The 20,769-nt window shown below is 33.4% G+C and overlaps 2 protein-coding genes across 2 annotated transcripts in view; one reads left to right on the top strand and one right to left on the bottom strand.

The window, feature by feature from the left end:
* Window positions 1–19,137, top strand: part of LOC147545684 (beta-glucosidase 13-like) — a 29,418-nt gene extending 10,281 nt beyond the window's left edge. The window contains exons 7-13 of the mRNA XM_086674037.1: window positions 17,275–17,503; window positions 17,589–17,698; window positions 17,821–18,038; window positions 18,130–18,161; window positions 18,261–18,363; window positions 18,448–18,556; window positions 18,649–19,137. Coding sequence (XP_086530163.1) covers window positions 17,275–17,503; window positions 17,589–17,698; window positions 17,821–18,038; window positions 18,130–18,161; window positions 18,261–18,363; window positions 18,448–18,556; window positions 18,649–18,817 — 970 coding nt within the window. The 3' untranslated portion in view covers window positions 18,818–19,137. The remainder of the gene's footprint in view (window positions 1–17,274; window positions 17,504–17,588; window positions 17,699–17,820; window positions 18,039–18,129; window positions 18,162–18,260; window positions 18,364–18,447; window positions 18,557–18,648) is intronic.
* Window positions 1,794–8,979, bottom strand: LOC147545685 (uncharacterized). Its single transcript, XM_086674038.1, has 2 exons — window positions 8,911–8,979; window positions 1,794–3,089 (listed from the first exon to the last, which is right to left on the bottom strand). The coding sequence occupies exon 2, from the start codon at window positions 3,083–3,085 to the stop codon at window positions 1,946–1,948; it is 1,140 nt and encodes a 379-aa protein (XP_086530164.1). The 5' UTR covers window positions 3,086–3,089; window positions 8,911–8,979; the 3' UTR covers window positions 1,794–1,945.
* Window positions 19,138–20,769: the final 1,632 nt, after the last annotated feature.

Here is a 20,769-nt window from a genome sequence, read left to right as displayed (position 1 = left end):
TTGAATTTTTCTTCTTCATGGATCGTTATAGGCGAAAGGCTATAATAACCCATATCAGAAGGAGTAGGGGATGTTCTTTCACTATTAATTTCAGAAGTGGGTAAATTAACCCTATATTCAGGTTGGTTTACTCCGTCAGAGGTAAATTTTGTTCCAGAAATTTTTTCAAAATTAGTTGTTGGAACTGACGAAGTAGAACTTCTACCTGGAATAACTTTGTTGTTTAGGCTTTCTAATTTTAGCCTTGCAATTCTCTGATTAGAGAAGATAATTTCAACATCACCGTCAGGGAACTCTTTGATTTCTTCGAGTTCACGGTTATCTTTTTTAACAGGCTCATTAGCCTTTTCAAGTATCCAGTTTTCAGGTAAATTAACCTGATCCCATGTGATCGTTTTTGGGACCTTTAAATTACTTTTTTCTAAATTGGTTATAAACAAAGTAGTAGACCCCTTTTGATCTTGTAAAATATTTTTCATCTTGGGTACTACGGTGTTCATAACTTTATACTGAATCCTGTAAATAAGGATTATGTTTTCAGCTCCTTGCATCATATTAAATCCATCAGATTTAATGTTTAAGCAAAGAGAGTGCATAATTGTGGGGTCGTTTAACGACAGAGTAAAATTTGGAAAACACGAAAAGAATATGGGTCCGTCACAAAGACTAGACTCTACTATTCCAAGTAGTGAATCATGAAATTTGTTGTGTCTTTTATCACGTACACAAATAATTGCGGACGTGTTTAAGCCTAAACGGGTAGCAGGTTTCAAACCTACTTGAATTAACCCAACATGCAAGAATTTGTATTGTTGTTGTCTATGTTTATCAATCAAATTTTTTGACAACAATTGGAATGAGTTGTAACCCTCAGTTAAGGGTATAGCCTCTTCTACAGTCTTTACGACATAATCAGAGGTGAATTCAAAAGTTCCTTTCTGTTTATAAACAGAACTTTGAACTGGTAATTTCCAGTTTTGTAAGGATTTTTCGAAACTTTCTTTTATCAAAATTTCTTTATTATAGCTACTATTAGCCTTATCTTGTCTTTTAGACATAGCTCTAGTTAGCCCAAGCATATTCGCCTTATCACTGTCAACGGTTTAATGCCAATCCCTTAAAATGCCCTCACCGGCTACACGGGACTTTCAGGCGACGCGACTTAGGGTAAAAACCCGGGTTTCAAAGGACAAAAATGCTTTAGTTCACCAAAGTTAAGCTTCAAGACTTAATAAGTATAGTAGTGTTTAAAATTTAATTAAATAACAACTTAAACAAAGATTAAAACAAAATATAAATGAAACTAAAAGAAATTAAAACATAAACTAAAAGAAATTAAAACGAAACTATAAATGAAACTAATATACTAAAAACATAAAACTATGATAGATTACATACCTACTTACTTGGCTCTGATACCATTCTATGCAGGATCATGGAAGAAAGGAAGTTAGTGGAAGAAGAAAGTTAATGGAAGAAAGAAATAGTTAGTGGAGGAAGTGAGTGGAGAAATATGGAAAGAGGAAAAGGATTTTATTATTCTTGTTCTTACAAGATTACAAGGTTACAAAATTTGAAGGTACTCTTACAAATGAACTGAGTCTCCTTATATAGATGGAGCTCCAACAAAACAACAAAATAAAATACCTAAGCAATGACGTATTTCAATTGCTCTTTATTAAAGTAAAGTAAAAGGAAATATTCCTTTTTGCATTATTGCTGAAATATCTCTTCCGCCGACGCATTACGACAAGTAAAAGTAACCCCGGGTGCTCAATGGGCCCCATCGCCAGGTCCTAATTACTGTTAATGCACGTTTTAAAGATAACTGGCATTTTATGCCGACACCTTAAAGTGCGAATAATTGTGGTGGATATAATAATATTCTTCTTCAGACAAAAATGCTTCTCTTTAATAAAAGAGATCATGATTGAGATTTAGACTCTTATGCAAATGGGTCCTGAGAATCTTGCATTGAGTCATCATCTTCAGTTTCTTCATCTTCATCAGATGAGTTGTTTAGAATTTCTTTCAACTGCTTCTTTAGATCTGACTTTGATGATGAAGCGAGCAGTTCTTTCAGAAGATCTGAGACATCCCTTTTAGGAGCCTTTGGTGGAGGCGCTGGTTCAAATGAAATAATTCCCTTTACAGAAAATATTGAATCCTTAAAGAATTCAAATTTATCCCACCATTTGATAAGAATTCTTCTTCCCAAATAAGGGACATGAGAGACTGTTATTTCAAATTTTTTGATAGGACAATTTCCAATAACAACGTCCCATCTAACTATCCATGGAACCTGATAGTGAGCTGCAAAGATAAGCTCAGGGTTTTTTAATGAGGGGTTTGATTTAATAAAATCATCAAATATACTTCTAACTTTGTCCGGGAAAATTATGGGGTGTGATCCCCAAGTGTAAAACCATTTAATAAACCACTGTGGAAGATTAGTGGTGTTAAAATCACGAAATTGAAGGAACCAACTGTGTTTCTTCAGTCTGTTCTCATAACAGAAGGCCCCTTCCCAGGCTTTTATGTAGTCGAAGTAGTTGAACCAATATTTATCCAACTCTCTTCTCCCAGCTCGGGGAATTTCATGATATTTAAATAAATCACCCTGCCAAATTTCAGGGGTAACAACTTTCTTGATAAAGGCTTTAGAATAAGCCCATTCTGCGCCTGACCTTATGACCGAATCAAACTCTACTGATTGAGTCACTTGCAGAATTGCGCAATAAAAATTGTATTCCTTGGGATAAAGGAATGGGTCCGCTGATTCCCGAAGATAGAAGGATGAAGCTTCAGCTGGAGAAAGATGAGCATATTTTAGCTCAATAGGCGCTATCCAGATAGTAGTGTACGGAATATATGGATAGATATATTCGTTAGTCTGATTAGACTGAATTGCTGCTAAATAAGCATCTTCTCTTAATTTTAACTCCTGAGGAGTCGCCTTTAAGGCTTCAGCTTTAAGCTGTTCCGTTGTTTTAACAATCATAGTCTTATAAGACTGAGAACCCGCGCTTGAGGGAGAAACTGCAAATTTAGCTTTCCCTTTGCCATTATCCGGCTTTTTGCTCATGACCCTGTAAAAATTCACGAGTCAAGAAATCAGGTAGTGAATTACTACTTCCTTTGATAAACTCAATGTCAAAATCAAACACAGACAATATGCCTTGCCATCTAGCAAAAATTTGTTTTGATGCTATATTTTTAACATCTTTTTCTAAAACATCTTTGGCTGATTTACAATCAACCCTGACCAAAAATTTTTGGTTCAGTAAATCGCTTTCAAATTTTTGTATGCACAGAACTATAGAAAGGATTTCCTTTTTAATTGTGGAATAATTTTTCCTTGGCCCTTGCCATACCCCTGAAGTAAATCTTACTAGGGTTTCTTTGTTATTAATCCTTTGTTTAAGGATTCCACCATAACCTAATTCAGAAGCATCAGTTTCAACAATTTTAAAAGCTTCTGGATTAGCAATGGCAAGACAAGGGATTTCCTTAATCTTTAATTTTATCTTTTGGACTGCTTCTGTATGAATATTAGTCCAGTCAGGAGGATTTTTCTTAAGCCTGTCAAATAAAGGCTTAGCATCAATTGCTAAGTTCTTGTAGAAGTCAGAAATATAATTAAGACTTCCTAAAAACCTTTGCAATTGTGTTTTTTCTTTGATTTCATCTGGAAATTTATCCGCAAAAGTAATAGCTCTATCAATAGGGAAAATAGTCCCTTCTTTGATGGTATGGCCAAGAAATCTAATCTCTGTTTGAAATAATTTGATTTTCTTAGTTGAGACAACCAAACCAGCATGTCTGACAGCATTAATAAATGCTTGAAGATGTTTAAAGTGTTTATCTATATTCTCAGAAAACACTAAAACATCATCTATATAAACAATACAGAATGACGTATAAGGACTGAAAATGTCATTCATTATATTTTGAAATTCTGAGGGGGCATTCTTAAGCCCAAAAGGCATCACATTCCACTCATAGTGGCCAAATGGAACTGTGAATGCAGTTTTGTATCTATCCTTTTCATCGATCTGAATTTGCCAAAACCCAGATTTCATATCAAATTTGGACAAAACTTTGGCTGAAAACAGCCGATTTAATAAGTCCCTTTTATTAGGGATTGGATACCTTATCCATCTAAGAGCTTTGTTCAAAGGTTTGTAATTAATTACAAGCCTAGGAACACCTCTTTCAAGTTCAGCAGCATTTTCAACATAAAATGCAGGACAACTCCAAGGGCTGTATGATTTTCTAATTAAACCTTTGAGTAATAACTCATCAATCTCTTTTTTGCAAATTTCCAAATGGCGAGGTCCCATAGCAATAGGTCTAGCCTTAGTGGGAATTTGCCTTTCATTGAAGTCTGGCTCATAAGGCAGACTAACAATATGTTTCTTTCTTTCCCAGAAGGCATTGGGGATATCAGAACATATTGTTTTGACAATAAAATCATGAAGATCATTTATTTTCCTTTGAATTAAAGGATGTTTGATTTTTTCAGTAATTTTCATGTAACTGATCTCCTGAGATAAGGAGTTAAGAAAATTTTCTTTTCTTTGAATTTTCTTTTGTAACAAATCAATCTCGTGATAACGAGGTTCAGTAACGAAATTAAATGTAATTTCTTGAGAATTAATGGAACTTGTTATACCCTTCTCATTAATGCTTTTAATGGGATATAACATGTGAAGAAAGGGATTTCCCAAAATAACATCATGAGAAAGATTCTTTACCATTATAAATGGCATTTCTAAACAAATTCCATTATTGCAAACTGCAGTATTTTGTAGCTTGTAATTTACAAGCATTTTTCTACCATCTGCAGCATTTAAAATTTCAGTAGTTTTTGAAAAATATCTGGAGGGTATCAATCCTTCATTGATACAATTTAAGTCCGCTCCAGAGTCTACCATGGCAATAGCAGAGAGAGTATATTCTCTATGAACAATGATTTTTATTTTAATATGCCATTTATGGGTAATAACCCTGTCTAACATATTAACATATGTTAAAGATTCATCCTTCAAAGATCCTTCGTCTTTTGCAGATTTCTCTTTAACAGATGTTAAAGTATTTAATTTTTCCTTTAAGGAATTCCATTCTTCTTTATCTGACTCATGATCAGAATCAGACTCAGAAGGAATAGTTTTATCCTTTTTAATTTCAAGAGAAGTTACTCTAGATTTAAGAGTATTAATTTCTCTTTTAAGAACTTTGACTTCATGTAGTAATTCATTAACGCGAGAAGATTCTCCAGGAGTTTCTTCTTTTGTTGAAGCCTTAGCTCTTTGTAAAATTTCTTTTAGACTATAAGTCTCTGGTTCTTCAAATTTTAACCTTTTGTCATCTTTCTTTCCATTGTATTCTTCTAAATATTTTTGAAGCATTTGTCTTTTAACAATGGGATCAGAAAGTTGATCAATAAGATCAAGGATGAAATTATCCTCTTTTGTTAAAGGAAATAGACCATTTGCCTGACATAAGGCTTTGTAGTAATCACAATTTCCTTCGCAAGAGTCATCCTCAGATTCTTCTGTTTGATCAACAGATTCTTCCGATGATTCTTCCTCAGGATAATCTTCTGCAATAGCAGCTACTTTGAAATTTTTTCCTTCTTCATTAAGAAGTAATTTTTCAAGTGACCTCTTAAGGCCTTCATCAATATTCAGACTATTGATTTTCTTTTTCATTCTACACTTATTAGCGTAGTGGCCAGGTTTCTGGCATTTCCAGCAGACCGGGATAGTCTTCTGCCGAGAATTATTCTCAGGTTCAGACTTCCTTTTCTTTCCTCTAAAAATTTTTTTCTTTTTCTGTTGAGGAAAATACTTCTGCTTGGCATTGACCTTATTAGTCCTTCTCCCTCTACTTTCGATAGAGGTTCCAATAGGTGGTAAGCCAATTTGCTCACAAAAGTCCCCTATAATTCTTTTGCCAAGGACTTTCTCCTTTTGGATTTGTCTATGTAATTTTATTTCATTGCATAAATTAATGCCTTCAGCAACCACTTCTGAGGATAAATCTCCATAAGTGTATTCGGAATAAGGAATAATTCCATTGTGTCTTTGCTTAATGCGATTGCGTATTTTTTCCGCAAAGAAATGAGGTAGTCCTGATAAGAACTTCTCTTTCCAAAAATCATTTTGACTATCATGTCTGGTGAAGACTTTTGAAAAGAATACGTCTTTATACCATTTGAACTGAGATAAGTTCTGACATTTTAAATTCATCAGTTGCTCTTGAGATCTATCAATGAGCAATGATGTAGTGCCAATAAAATGTTTTGCTATTGTATACAGAAGTGTATTGACACAATCTGTAACTTGTACAGGCTGATTGTCTCTAACTTCTGTTTTAATAGCCTGTGAAATATGAATTTTGGCTTCTTCAGGAAGGTAGAAATCCCACCATCCTTTCAATTGACCAGTAAATCCTTGAGTTAAGGCTTTGGCAATATTTTGATCAGAATTACCATGAGTTTTACAAGCAGTTGCATACATAGTCATGTAGTGCAATACCGTTTGTATTTGGTATTCTGACATGCCATCTATATTCCATTCATTAATGGATTTTCCATCAAATTGAACAGTCATGAATTCATCATGTTGTTCTAATTGGAGATCTACAGGTGTAGGCCTATGATAATAGGGCTTTGCAGGAATATTATAAGCCATTTTCTTCTTGTAGGAAGATGCAAGCTTATTTACTTGAAATTGATTTTCATTATTTTTTTGTTCTGATAAGAACATATTCTCTAGAAGATTGATTTTATCTTCTGTTTTTGAAGAATTTTCTGCTTCATCATAAGAAGCATCAGAATTATAATCTGACTCATGTGTCTCTAGAGGAGCACATTCATTGTCTTTAATTCCAAGATTTTTTAATCTTTTCATAATTTCATCAACCATTTCAGAATTCTGAGGATCCATCTTGAAATCAAAGTTTTCAGAACTCATTGGTTTGAATAAAACCTTTTCTTCAAAAGTAGTCTCTGAAATTTTAGAAACATTTGAAGCCTTTTCTTGTTTTTCAAAATCAATATTTTTCTCAATTCTATTTAATTGATCTCCCATTGTTTTGAGAGTTAAATTTGTAAAATTGTTTTGTTCAACAACAGCCTCAATGTTGTCGCTTTTCCTGTAAGGAGTTGCAACAACTTCTTCGTTGTTAATTCTTATTGCTAATTGGGTTTCCGGGGGATGAACACTCCTAAAAACTTTTCCATTTTTAGCAATAAAATTCTTATAAGAAGCTTCAAGAGAAAATATGAAATCTTGATCCTCGAAGTCAGGAAATTTTTCATAAGCACGTTCCATAAAATTGAAGAAATCAATAACTTCTCCATTTTTTATTAAAAATCTTTTATAGCGAGAAAACCATTTTTCATGACTCTTAGAGTCTTTAGCAAGGGAAAACCATTTTCTCTTTAATTTGTTTTCTTTGGAATAAAATAATTCTTTTGGAAGTCCCCTAAAAGGAAATTTAAATTTGAATTTTTCTTCTTCATGGATCGTTATAGGCGAAAGGCTATAATAACCCATATCAGAAGGAGTAGGGGATGTTCTTTCACTATTAATTTCAGAAGTGGGTAAATTAACCCTATATTCAGGTTGGTTTACTCCGTCAGAGGTAAATTTTGTTCCAGAAATTTTTTCAAAATTAGTTGTTGGAACTGACGAAGTAGAACTTCTACCTGGAATAACTTTGTTGTTTAGGCTTTCTAATTTTAGCCTTGCAATTCTCTGATTAGAGAAGATAATTTCAACATCACCGTCAGGGAACTCTTTGATTTCTTCGAGTTCACGGTTATCTTTTTTAACAGGCTCATTAGCCTTTTCAAGTATCCAGTTTTCAGGTAAATTAACCTGATCCCATGTGATCGTTTTTGGGACCTTTAAATTACTTTTTTCTAAATTGGTTATAAACAAAGTAGTAGACCCCTTTTGATCTTGTAAAATATTTTTCATCTTGGGTACTACGGTGTTCATAACTTTATACTGAATCCTGTAAATAAGGATTATGTTTTCAGCTCCTTGCATCATATTAAATCCATCAGATTTAATGTCTAAGCAAAGAGAGTGCATAATTGTGGGGTCGTTTAACGACAGAGTAAAATTTGGAAAACACGAAAAGAATATGGGTCCGTCACAAAGACTAGACTCTACTATTCCAAGTAGTGAATCATGAAATTTGTTGTGTCTTTTATCACGTACACAAATAATTGCGGACGTGTTTAAGCCTAAACGGGTAGCAGGTTTCAAACCTACTTGAATTAACCCAACATGCAAGAATTTGTATTGTTGTTGTCTATGTTTATCAATCAAATTTTTTGACAACAATTGGAATGAGTTGTAACCCTCAGTTAAGGGTATAGCCTCTTCAACAGTCTTTACGACATAATCAGAGGTGAATTCAAAAGTTCCTTTCTGTTTATAAACAGAACTTTGAACTGGTAATTTCCAGTTTTGTAAGGATTTTTCGAAACTTTCTTTTATCAAAATTTCTTTATTATAGCTACTATTAGCCTTATCTTGTCTTTTAGACATAGCTCTAGTTAGCCCAAGCATATTCGCCTTATCACTGTCAACGGTTTAATGCCAATCCCTTAAAATGCCCTCACCGGCTACACGGGACTTTCAGGCGACGCGACTTAGGGTAAAAACCCGGGTTTCAAAGGACAAAAATGCTTTAGTTCACCAAAGTTAAGCTTCAAGACTTAATAAGTATAGTAGTGTTTAAAATTTAATTAAATAACAACTTAAACAAAGATTAAAACAAAATATAAATGAAACTAAAAGAAATTAAAACATAAACTAAAAGAAATTAAAACGAAACTATAAATGAAACTAATATACTAAAAACATAAAACTATGATAGATTACATACCTACTTACTTGGCTCTGATACCATTCTATGCAGGATCATGGAAGAAAGGAAGTTAGTGGAAGAAGAAAGTTAATGGAAGAAAGAAATAGTTAGTGTAGTAATCACAATTTCCTTCGCAAGAGTCATCCTCAGATTCTTCTGTTTGATCAACAGATTCTTCCGATGATTCTTCCTCAGGATAATCTTCTGCAATAGCAGCTACTTTGAAATTTTTTCCTTCTTCATTAAGAAGTAATTTTTCAAGTGACCTCTTAAGGCCTTCATCAATATTCAGACTATTGATTTTCTTTTTCATTCTACACTTATTAGCGTAGTGGCCAGGTTTCTGGCATTTCCAGCAGACCGGGATAGTCTTCTGCCGAGAATTATTCTCAGGTTCAGACTTCCTTTTCTTTCCTCTAAAAATTTTTTTCTTTTTCTGTTGAGGAAAATACTTCTGCTTGGCATTGACCTTATTAGTCCTTCTCCCTCTACTTTCGATAGAGGTTCCAATAGGTGGTAAGCCAATTTGCTCACAAAAGTCCCCTATAATTCTTTTGCCAAGGACTTTCTCCTTTTGGATTTGTCTATGTAATTTTATTTCATTGCATAAATTAATGCCTTCAGCAACCACTTCTGAGGATAAATCTCCATAAGTGTATTCGGAATAAGGAATAATTCCATTGTGTCTTTGCTTAATGCGATTGCGTATTTTTTCCGCAAAGAAATGAGGTAGTCCTGATAAGAACTTCTCTTTCCAAAAATCATTTTGACTATCATGTCTGGTGAAGACTTTTGAAAAGAATACGTCTTTATACCATTTGAACTGAGATAAGTTCTGACATTTTAAATTCATCAGTTGCTCTTGAGATCTATCAATGAGCAATGATGTAGTGCCAATAAAATGTTTTGCTATTGTATACAGAAGTGTATTGACACAATCTGTAACTTGTACAGGCTGATTGTCTCTAACTTCTGTTTTAATAGCCTGTGAAATATGAATTTTGGCTTCTTCAGGAAGGTAGAAATCCCACCATCCTTTCAATTGACCAGTAAATCCTTGAGTTAAGGCTTTGGCAATATTTTGATCAGAATTACCATGAGTTTTACAAGCAGTTGCATACATAGTCATGTAGTGCAATACCGTTTGTATTTGGTATTCTGACATGCCATCTATATTCCATTCATTAATGGATTTTCCATCAAATTGAACAGTCATGAATTCATCATGTTGTTCTAATTGGAGATCTACAGGTGTAGGCCTATGATAATAGGGCTTTGCAGGAATATTATAAGCCATTTTCTTCTTGTAGGAAGATGCAAGCTTATTTACTTGAAATTGATTTTCATTATTTTTTTGTTCTGATAAGAACATATTCTCTAGAAGATTGATTTTATCTTCTGTTTTTGAAGAATTTTCTGCTTCATCATAAGAAGCATCAGAATTATAATCTGACTCATGTGTCTCTAGAGGAGCACATTCATTGTCTTTAATTCCAAGATTTTTTAATCTTTTCATAATTTCATCAACCATTTCAGAATTCTGAGGATCCATCTTGAAATCAAAGTTTTCAGAACTCATTGGTTTGAATAAAACCTTTTCTTCAAAAGTAGTCTCTGAAATTTTAGAAACATTTGAAGCCTTTTCTTGTTTTTCAAAATCAATATTTTTCTCAATTCTATTTAATTGATCTCCCATTGTTTTGAGAGTTAAATTTGTAAAATTGTTTTGTTCAACAACAGCCTCAATGTTGTCGCTTTTCCTGTAAGGAGTTGCAACAACTTCTTCGTTGTTAATTCTTATTGCTAATTGGGTTTCCGGGGGATGAACACTCCTAAAAACTTTTCCATTTTTAGCAATAAAATTCTTATAAGAAGCTTCAAGAGAAAATATGAAATCTTGATCCTCGAAGTCAGGAAATTTTTCATAAGCACGTTCCATAAAATTGAAGAAATCAATAACTTCTCCATTTTTTATTAAAAATCTTTTATAGCGAGAAAACCATTTTTCATGACTCTTAGAGTCTTTAGCAAGGGAAAACCATTTTCTCTTTAATTTGTTTTCTTTGGAATAAAATAATTCTTTTGGAAGTCCCCTAAAAGGAAATTTAAATTTGAATTTTTCTTCTTCATGGATCGTTATAGGCGAAAGGCTATAATAACCCATATCAGAAGGAGTAGGGGATGTTCTTTCACTATTAATTTCAGAAGTGGGTAAATTAACCCTATATTCAGGTTGGTTTACTCCGTCAGAGGTAAATTTTGTTCCAGAAATTTTTTCAAAATTAGTTGTTGGAACTGACGAAGTAGAACTTCTACCTGGAATAACTTTGTTGTTTAGGCTTTCTAATTTTAGCCTTGCAATTCTCTGATTAGAGAAGATAATTTCAACATCACCGTCAGGGAACTCTTTGATTTCTTCGAGTTCACGGTTATCTTTTTTAACAGGCTCATTAGCCTTTTCAAGTATCCAGTTTTCAGGTAAATTAACCTGATCCCATGTGATCGTTTTTGGGACCTTTAAATTACTTTTTTCTAAATTGGTTATAAACAAAGTAGTAGACCCCTTTTGATCTTGTAAAATATTTTTCATCTTGGGTACTACGGTGTTCATAACTTTATACTGAATCCTGTAAATAAGGATTATGTTTTCAGCTCCTTGCATCATATTAAATCCATCAGATTTAATGTCTAAGCAAAGAGAGTGCATAATTGTGGGGTCGTTTAACGACAGAGTAAAATTTGGAAAACACGAAAAGAATATGGGTCCGTCACAAAGACTAGACTCTACTATTCCAAGTAGTGAATCATGAAATTTGTTGTGTCTTTTATCACGTACACAAATAATTGCGGACGTGTTTAAGCCTAAACGGGTAGCAGGTTTCAAACCTACTTGAATTAACCCAACATGCAAGAATTTGTATTGTTGTTGTCTATGTTTATCAATCAAATTTTTTGACAACAATTGGAATGAGTTGTAACCCTCAGTTAAGGGTATAGCCTCTTCTACAGTCTTTACGACATAATCAGAGGTGAATTCAAAAGTTCCTTTCTGTTTATAAACAGAACTTTGAACTGGTAATTTCCAGTTTTGTAAGGATTTTTCGAAACTTTCTTTTATCAAAATTTCTTTATTATAGCTACTATTAGCCTTATCTTGTCTTTTAGACATAGCTCTAGTTAGCCCAAGCATATTCGCCTTATCACTGTCAACGGTTTAATGCCAATCCCTTAAAATGCCCTCACCGGCTACACGGGACTTTCAGGCGACGCGACTTAGGGTAAAAACCCGGGTTTCAAAGGACAAAAATGCTTTAGTTCACCAAAGTTAAGCTTCAAGACTTAATAAGTATAGTAGTGTTTAAAATTTAATTAAATAACAACTTAAACAAAGATTAAAACAAAATATAAATGAAACTAAAAGAAATTAAAACATAAACTAAAAGAAATTAAAACGAAACTATAAATGAAACTAATATACTAAAAACATAAAACTATGATAGATTACATACCTACTTACTTGGCTCTGATACCATTCTATGCAGGATCATGGAAGAAAGGAAGTTAGTGGAAGAAGAAAGTTAATGGAAGAAAGAAATAGTTAGTGGAGGAAGTGAGCCAGACTTCAATGAAAAGAAAATTTTCTTAACTCCTTATCTCAGGAGATCAGTTACATGAAAATTACTGAAAAAATCAAACATCCTTTAATTCAAAGGAAAATAAATGATCTTCATGATTTTATTGTCAAAACAATATGTTCTGATATCCCCAATGCCTTCTGGGAAAGAAAGAAACATATTGTTAGTCTGCCTTATGAGCCAGACTTCAATGAAAGGCAAATTCCCACTAAGGCTAGACCTATTGCTATGGGACCTCGCCATTTGGAAATTTGCAAAAAAGAGATTGATGAGTTATTACTCAAAGGTTTAATTAGAAAATCATACAGCCCTTGGAGTTGTCCTGCATTTTATGTTGAAAATGCTGCTGAACTTGAAAGAGGTGTTCCTAGGCTTGTAATTAATTACAAACCTTTGAACAAAGCTCTTAGATGGATAAGGTATCCAATCCCTAATAAAAGGGACTTATTAAATCGGCTGTTTTCAGCCAAAGTTTTGTCCAAATTTGATATGAAATCTGGGTTTTGGCAAATTCAGATCGATGTTACCAGCAATGATGCGATTCCTTTACTTTACTAAAAGCAATTGTAATACGTCATTGCTTATGTATTTTGTTTTGTTGTTTTGTAAGTGCTCCATCTATATAAGGAGACTTAGTTCATTTGTATGAGTACCTTCAAATTTTGTAACCTTGTAATCTTGTAAGAACAAGAATAATAAAATCCTTTTCCTCTTTCCATATTTCTCCACTCACTTCCTCCACTAACTATTTCTTTCTTCCATTAACTTTCTTCTTCCACTAACTTCCTTTCTTCCATGATCCTGCATAGAATGGTATCAGAGCCAAGTAAGTAGGTATGTAATCTATCATAGTTTTATGTTTTTAGTATATTAGTTTCATTTATAGTTTCGTTTTAATTTCTTTTAGTTTATGTTTTAATTTCTTTTAGTTTCAATTTGATAAGAATTCTTCTTCCCAAATAAGGGACATGAGAGACCGTTATTTCAAATTTTTTGATAGGACAATTTGCAATAATAACGTCCCATTTAACTATCCACGGCACCTGATAATGAGCTGCAAAGATAAGCTCTGGATTTTTTAGTGATGGGTTGGATTTAATAAAATCATCAAATATACTCCTGACTTTGTCCGGGAAAATTATGGGGTGTGATCCCCAAGTGTAAAACCATTTAATAAACCACTGTGGAAGATTAGTGGTGTTGAAATCACGAAATTGGAGGAACCAACTGTGTTTCTTCAGTCTGTTCTCATAACAGAAGGCTCCTTCCCAGGCTTTGATATAGTCAAAATAGTTGAACCAATATTTATCCAACTCTCTTCTTCCAGCTCTGGGAATTTCATGATATTTATATAAATCACCCTGCCAAATTTCAGGGGTAACAACTTTCCTGATAAAGGCTTTAGAATAAGCCCATTCTGCGCCTGACCTTATGACAGAATCAAATTCCACTGATTGAGTCACCTGCAGGATTGCGCAGTAAAAATTGTATTCCTTAGGATAAAGGAATGGGTCCGCTGATTCCCTAAGATAAAAGGATGAAGCTTCAGCTGGAGAAAGATGAGCGTATTTTAGCTCAATAGGTGCTATCCATATCGTGGTGTAGGGAATATATGGATAGATATATTCGTTAGTCTGATTAGACTGAATTGCTGCTAAATAAGCATCTTCTCTTAATTTTAACTCCTTAGGAGTCGCCTTTAAGGCTTCAGCTTTAAGCTGTTCCGTTGTTTTAACAATCATAGTCTTATAAGACCGAGAGCTTGCACTTGAGGGAGAAGCTGCAAATTTAGCTTTCCCTTTGCCATCATCCGGCTTTTTGCTCATGACCCTGTAAAAATTCACGAGTCAAGAAATCAGGTAGTGAATTACTACTTCCTTTGATAAACTCAATGTCAAAATCAAACACAGACAATATGCCTTGCCATCTTGCAAAAATTTGTTTTGATGCTATATTTTTAACATCTTTTTCTAAAACATCTTTGGCTGATTTACAATCAACCCTGACCAAAAATTTTTGGTTCAGTAAATCGCTTTCAAATTTTTGTATGCACAGAACTATAGAAAGGATTTCCTTTTTAATTGTGGAATAATTTTTCCTTGGCCCTTGCCATACCCCTGAAGTAAATCTTACTAGGGTTTCTTTGTTATTAATCCTTTGTTTAAGGATTCCACCATAACCTAAGTCAGGCAAATGGTCTATTTCCTTTAACAAAAGAGGATAATTTCATCCTTGATCTTATTGATCAACTTTCTGATCCCATTGTTAAAAGACAAATGCTTCAAAAATATTTAGAAGAATACAATGGAAAGAAAGATGACAAAAGGTTAAAATTTGAAGAACCAGAGACTTATAGTCTAAAAGAAATTTTACAAAGAACTAAGGCTTCAACAAAAGAAGAAACTCCTGGAGAATCTTCTCGCGTTAATGAATTACTACATGAAGTCAAAGTTCTTAAAAGAGAAATTAATACTCTTAAATCTAGAGTAACTTCTCTTGAAATTAAAAAGGATAAAACTATTCCTTCTGAGTCTGATTCTGATCATGAGTCAGATAAAGAAGAATGGAATTCCTTAAAGGAAAAATTAAATACTTTAACATCTGTTAAAGAGAAATCTGCAAAAGACGAAGGATCTTTGAAGGATGAATCTTTAACATATGTTAATATGTTAGACAGGGTTATTACCCATAAATGGCATATTAAAATAAAAATCATTGTTCATAGAGAATATACTCTCTCTGCTATTGCCATGGTAGACTCTGGAGCGGACTTAAATTGTATCAATGAAGGATTGATACCCTCCAGATATTTTTCAAAAACTACTGAAATTTTAAATGCTGCAGATGGTAGAAAAATGCTTGTAAATTACAAGCTACAAAATACTGCAGTTTGCAATAATGGAATTTGTTTTAATTACAAACCTTTGAACAAAGCTCTTAGACGGATAAGGTATCCAATCCCTAATAAAAGGGACTTATTAAATCGGCTGTTTTCAGCCAAAGTTATGTCCAAATTTGATATGAAATCTGGGTTTTGGCAAATTCAGATCAATGAAAAAGATAGATACAAAACTGCATTCACAGTTCCTTTTGGTCACTATGAGTGGAACGTGATGCCTTTTGGGCTTAAGAATGCCCCCTCGGAATTTCAAAATATAATGAATGACATTTTCAGTCCTTATTCTCAAGAAATTACATTTAATTTCGTTACTGAACCTCGTTATCACGAGATTGATTTGTTACAAAAGAAAATTCAAAGAAAAGAAAATTTTCTTAACTCCTTATCTCAGGAGATCAGTTACATGAAAATTACTGAAAAAATCAAACATCCTTTAATTCAAAGGAAAATAAATGATCTTCATGATTTTATTGTTATTCCACAATTAAAAAAGAAATCCTTTCTATAGTTCTGTGTATACAAAAATTTGAAAGTGATTTATTAAACCAAAAATTTTTGGTCAGGGTTGATTGTAAATCAGCCAAAGATGTTTTAGAAAAAGATGTTAAAAATATAGCATCAAAACAAATTTTTGCAAGATGGCAAGGCATATTGTCTGTGTTTGATTTTGACATTGAGTTTATCAAAGGAAGTAGTAATTCACTACCTGATTTCTTGACTCGTGAATTTTTACAGGGTCATGAGCAAAAAGCCGGATGATGGCAAAGGGAAAGCTAAATTTGCAGCTTCTCCCTCAAGTGCAAGCTCTCGGTCTTATAAGACTATGATTGTTAAAACAACGGAACAGCTTAAAGCTGAAGCCTTAAAGGCGACTCCTAAGGAGTTAAAATTAAGAGAAGATGCTTATTTAGCAGCAATTCAGTCTAATCAGACTAACGAATATATCTATCCATATATTCCCTACACCACGATATGGATAGCACCTATTGAGCTAAAATACGCTCATCTTTCTCCAGCTGAAGCTTCATCTCTAGAGGAGCACATTCATTGTCTTTAATTCCAAGATTTTTTAATCTTTTCATAATTTCATCAACCATTTCAGAATTCTGAGGATCCATCTTGAAATCAAAGTTTTCAGAACTCATTGGTTTGAATAAAACCTTTTCTTCAAAAGTAGTCTCTGAAATTTTAGAAACATTTGAAGCCTTTTCTTGTTTTTCAAAATCAATATTTTTCTCAATTCTATTTAATTGATCTCCCATTGTTTTGAGAGTTAAATTTGTAAAATTGTTTTGTTCAACAACAGCCTCAATGTTGTCGCTTTTCCTGTAAGGAGTTGCAACAACTTCTTCGTTGTTAATTCTTATTGCTAATTGGGTTTCCGGGGGATGAACACTCCTAAAAACTTTTCCATTTTTAGCAATAAAATTCTTATAAGAAGCTTCAAGAGAAAATATGAAATCTTGATCCTCGAAGTCAGGAAATTTTTCATAAGCACGTTCCATAAAATTGAAGAAATCAATAACTTCTCCATTTTTTATTAAAAATCTTTTATAGCGAGAAAACCATTTTTCATGACTCTTAGAGTCTTTAGCAAGGGAAAACCATTTTCTCTTTAATTTGTTTTCTTTGGAATAAAATAATTCTTTTGGAAGTCCCCTAAAAGGAAATTTAAATTTGAATTTTTCTTCTTCATGGATCGTTATAGGCGAAAGGCTATAATAACCCATATCAGAAGGAGTAGGGGATGTTCTTTCACTATATATCTTTTCTTCACTATTTGTTACACTTTGTTTACATTCTTTACCTTTACTTTAAAAAACTCATGTAGGCATGTATGACGTGCAGGAACGATTTCAAAGATTATGCAGAGGTTTGCTTCAAAGCATTCGGTGACCGTGTGAAACACTGGACTACATTGAACGAGCCCCGAACTTTCGCTGTTGGAGGATATGTTACCGGCCATCTAGCCCCTTCGAAAACCACAAATTCTGGTATTGATCCTTACTTGGTTACCCACTACCAGCTCCTTGCTCATGCTGCTGCTGTCAAACTTTACAGGGACAAATATCAGCAGGTACCCTCAATTTTCCATATGTTAATTAATTTTACTTAAGTACATAATTATGTCGAATAATTAATGTTTTTTTCGCACATCTCAGGGCCAGGAAGGCAAAATTGGAATAGCATTGAACACATTTTGGATGGCTCCTACTAACAAACACAAGGACAAAGAAGCTGCACAAAGAGCTCTTGATTTTATGTATGGATGGTAAGTAATCTATACACCATTAAGTTCGGTGGAGAATCAGATATCCAATCAAATCAAGAAAATCTTTATTAGTATTAGAATAAGTGATACAAATATGTTATTTTTGTGTGCGCGATTTATAGGTATATGGATCCACTAGTCCATGGTGATTATCCTAAGTGCATGAGGGAGTTAGTGAAAGATCGGCTACCAAAATTCAAAGAAGATGAAGTAATGTTGCTTAAAGGATCGTACGATTTTATCGGGTTGAATTACTACACTTCTGATTTTGTTGAAGACTGTTCCCCACCACCCGATGCTAAACCTTGTTACTCAACTGATTCTCATACTACTCTTGAGGGTTCGAATTTATACATACATATACTATATAATACCCTTTAATTTTCTCATAAGAAATATACATAATTATATTGTTGGTTACGTGCTTGCAGGAAAGCGAAATGGAATCCCTATTGGTCGTCCTGTGAGATTTCTTACCCTAACATAACTCCATTCCTTAATGTACTATATTTATAAAAATGTAGACAACTAAATTACATGTATAAATAATTGATGAATGCAGACGGCATCTGGATGGTTGTATGTGTACCCGCTCGGGTTCTATGATTTACTCCGTTACACCAAGCACCATTACAACAATCCTGTCATTTATATCACTGAGAACGGTACATTAAATAATTTATGTATATATATATATATGTACAATCGTGAATATGGTTGGTTTTGATATTGAGTATGCATTTTTTAAGGTATGTCAAGGCCCAACGACCCTAAGTTACCACTGGAGGAAGCGTTAGATGACGAATATAGGATTGCTTACTACGATCACCATCTATTTTACCTTCACAAAGCTATGAAGTGAGTATACCTTGGTTAATATATCACACAAAATCAACAGAAATTACTTAAGAAGTGTCAACATTTACTTATTTGTATGTGTATATTTGCAGGGAAGGGGCGAACGTGAAAGGGTACTTACCATGGTCACTGCTAGACAACTTTGAGTGGAGCAGTGGGTTTACTGTTCGGTTCGGTCTCAACTATGTCGACTACAATGATGGATTCAAACGTTACCCGAAGAAATCGGCAGAATGGTTTAAGAACTTGCTAAACAAGTAGTTTATTCAAGAAGTGCTTATTGGGAAGAAGTGTTTGGTTAGGCAAAGTTTATGCATGCATTATTATGAAGTAGTAGTTTTATCTGCATTTTGTGTTTGCCCTTGGAATTGTTAGGCTTTATGTCCTTCCTATGCTAAACTTGAAGTATTAGTTATTTTCAATTAAGAGCTTTTTTGGCTCATGCAATTAGGGTTAGAAGAGGTTACGACTGTGTGTCCTGTATGCATCCTGCATTATCTGCATTTAGGGCATGGGAAGAAGGTCAGGCTTTATGTCCCCCTTTCTTCTATCAGTAATGCTATGTTCTCTAGTTCTCTTAATCCCATTTTCTGTTTTAAGAAATAATCCTTGAAGAATACTATAGGCACCCTGGACCAATGGGCTCAAGGATGCCTATCCTGAAATGGATCTCTGGCTATGTTTGGCTGCACAACCTGCACATGGAGAGGTTAATAATAGGCTCAGCCTCGATCGTAAATAGGTTAACCGTTGGTTTACTAGTAAACAAGTAGTTCTATTTTTTTCCTTCAATTTTCAGGTAACTTTTTCTACCAAGAAGGATGATAAAGTTGGTTAATCGAGTGGTTAAGACGACCTTTGGCTTAAATTAGTGGCTATGGACTGTCAGAAGATCAAACCTACCACGACCAAATATTGTTTATGTCAAATTCTTAGATGATAATAGACTGACCATATATATATATAAGAGAACCAAAATCGGAAACAATAACACAATGGCAGTACGTAACATCTCCCACTCATAGAAATAGTAATCCGACTAATAGGTAAACATGTGCGCATTTAAAGAAAATCCAAATGCGTAATCCGAAAATTATAGTGCAACGATCAATTGAATAAATAAAGACTCTGATTGGCATATAAAAATTCATTAGTACTATTTATGGTTTTTCTTATTGCTTTATTTCGTAGACCCACGTTACTTATTCTACTACTTTAGGCTATATAGTATTTCAACAAGTATGTCATAGTTGTTTACTTGTTTAGAATGTTGTCTAATTCAGACAAATACGCTCATTTTTATAACCTTTATAGAGAGTTTTTATCGTTGGTCACACGTATTATTCTAGTAGACCGATGGATACAACTAATATATATATATATATATATGTGTGCGTGTTTGTGACTCACATAGATATCTGAAGATAAGATATTATAGGGATATTGTTGTTTGGTTGGACATGGTGTCAGTATAATCGTACACAGAATTAGAAAATAATTATCGCGATTTTCTCTATGAAATAATTATCTAGGACTTCAAAGCGTACATACAAAATGCACAAAATCACGTTCTAGAGGCCCCAAAAACAACCCCCTAATACTGCTAATAGTCCACTCAACTTCTAAAATGTGTCAAAAGTCCAAATATAAACCCGCATTTAGTCCAAATGAAGATCTCAATGGACCAAATCCCATTTCTAAGCAAAAACATTTTTCCTCCTTCCAACTTTAGCCTTCTATATATACATATAGATTTATGCATTCAACATTTCGAATAATGCATAACCCAAATCCAATACAAAATCATTTATGTATTCAACATGTCGAATAGTGCATAACCCAAATTTTCATTCATAACCTAATTTTTCAAGTACTTAGAACATAAATTGACTAACCAGTATGGATTACACACTAAAATATGCATGGTACAAACTACCAGATGCAATATATAAACATTGAATCATAAATGTAATATTAATACAAATTCATTTATGTACTCAGCATTTCTAATAGTTTTTAACCTAATTTTTCATATGCTTAGAACTTAAATTGTCACTGAATAGTATAAATTACACACTTAAAAATGCATTGTACAAACTACCAGATACAGTATACAAACATTGAATTAGAAATGTATTACATCTAAGATTCATACAAAAGTCATTTATGGATAGTTCGTAACCTAATTTTTCAGATGATAAGAACCTACACAA

This window comes from Eschscholzia californica, unplaced genomic scaffold, assembly GCF_041429995.1.
Source record: "Eschscholzia californica isolate CP2 unplaced genomic scaffold, dmEscCali1.0.p SCAF_4, whole genome shotgun sequence".
Classification (NCBI taxonomy): Eukaryota; Viridiplantae; Streptophyta; class Magnoliopsida; order Ranunculales; family Papaveraceae; genus Eschscholzia; species Eschscholzia californica.
This window is presented reverse-complemented; position numbering and strand designations above follow the sequence as displayed.

What these genes read in the sequence shown, in the direction of transcription:
- LOC147545685 (XM_086674038.1), bottom strand. Translation starts at nt 3,085, where the DNA reads ATGAGCAAAAAGCCGGATAATGGCAAAGGGAAAGCTAAATTTGCAGTT.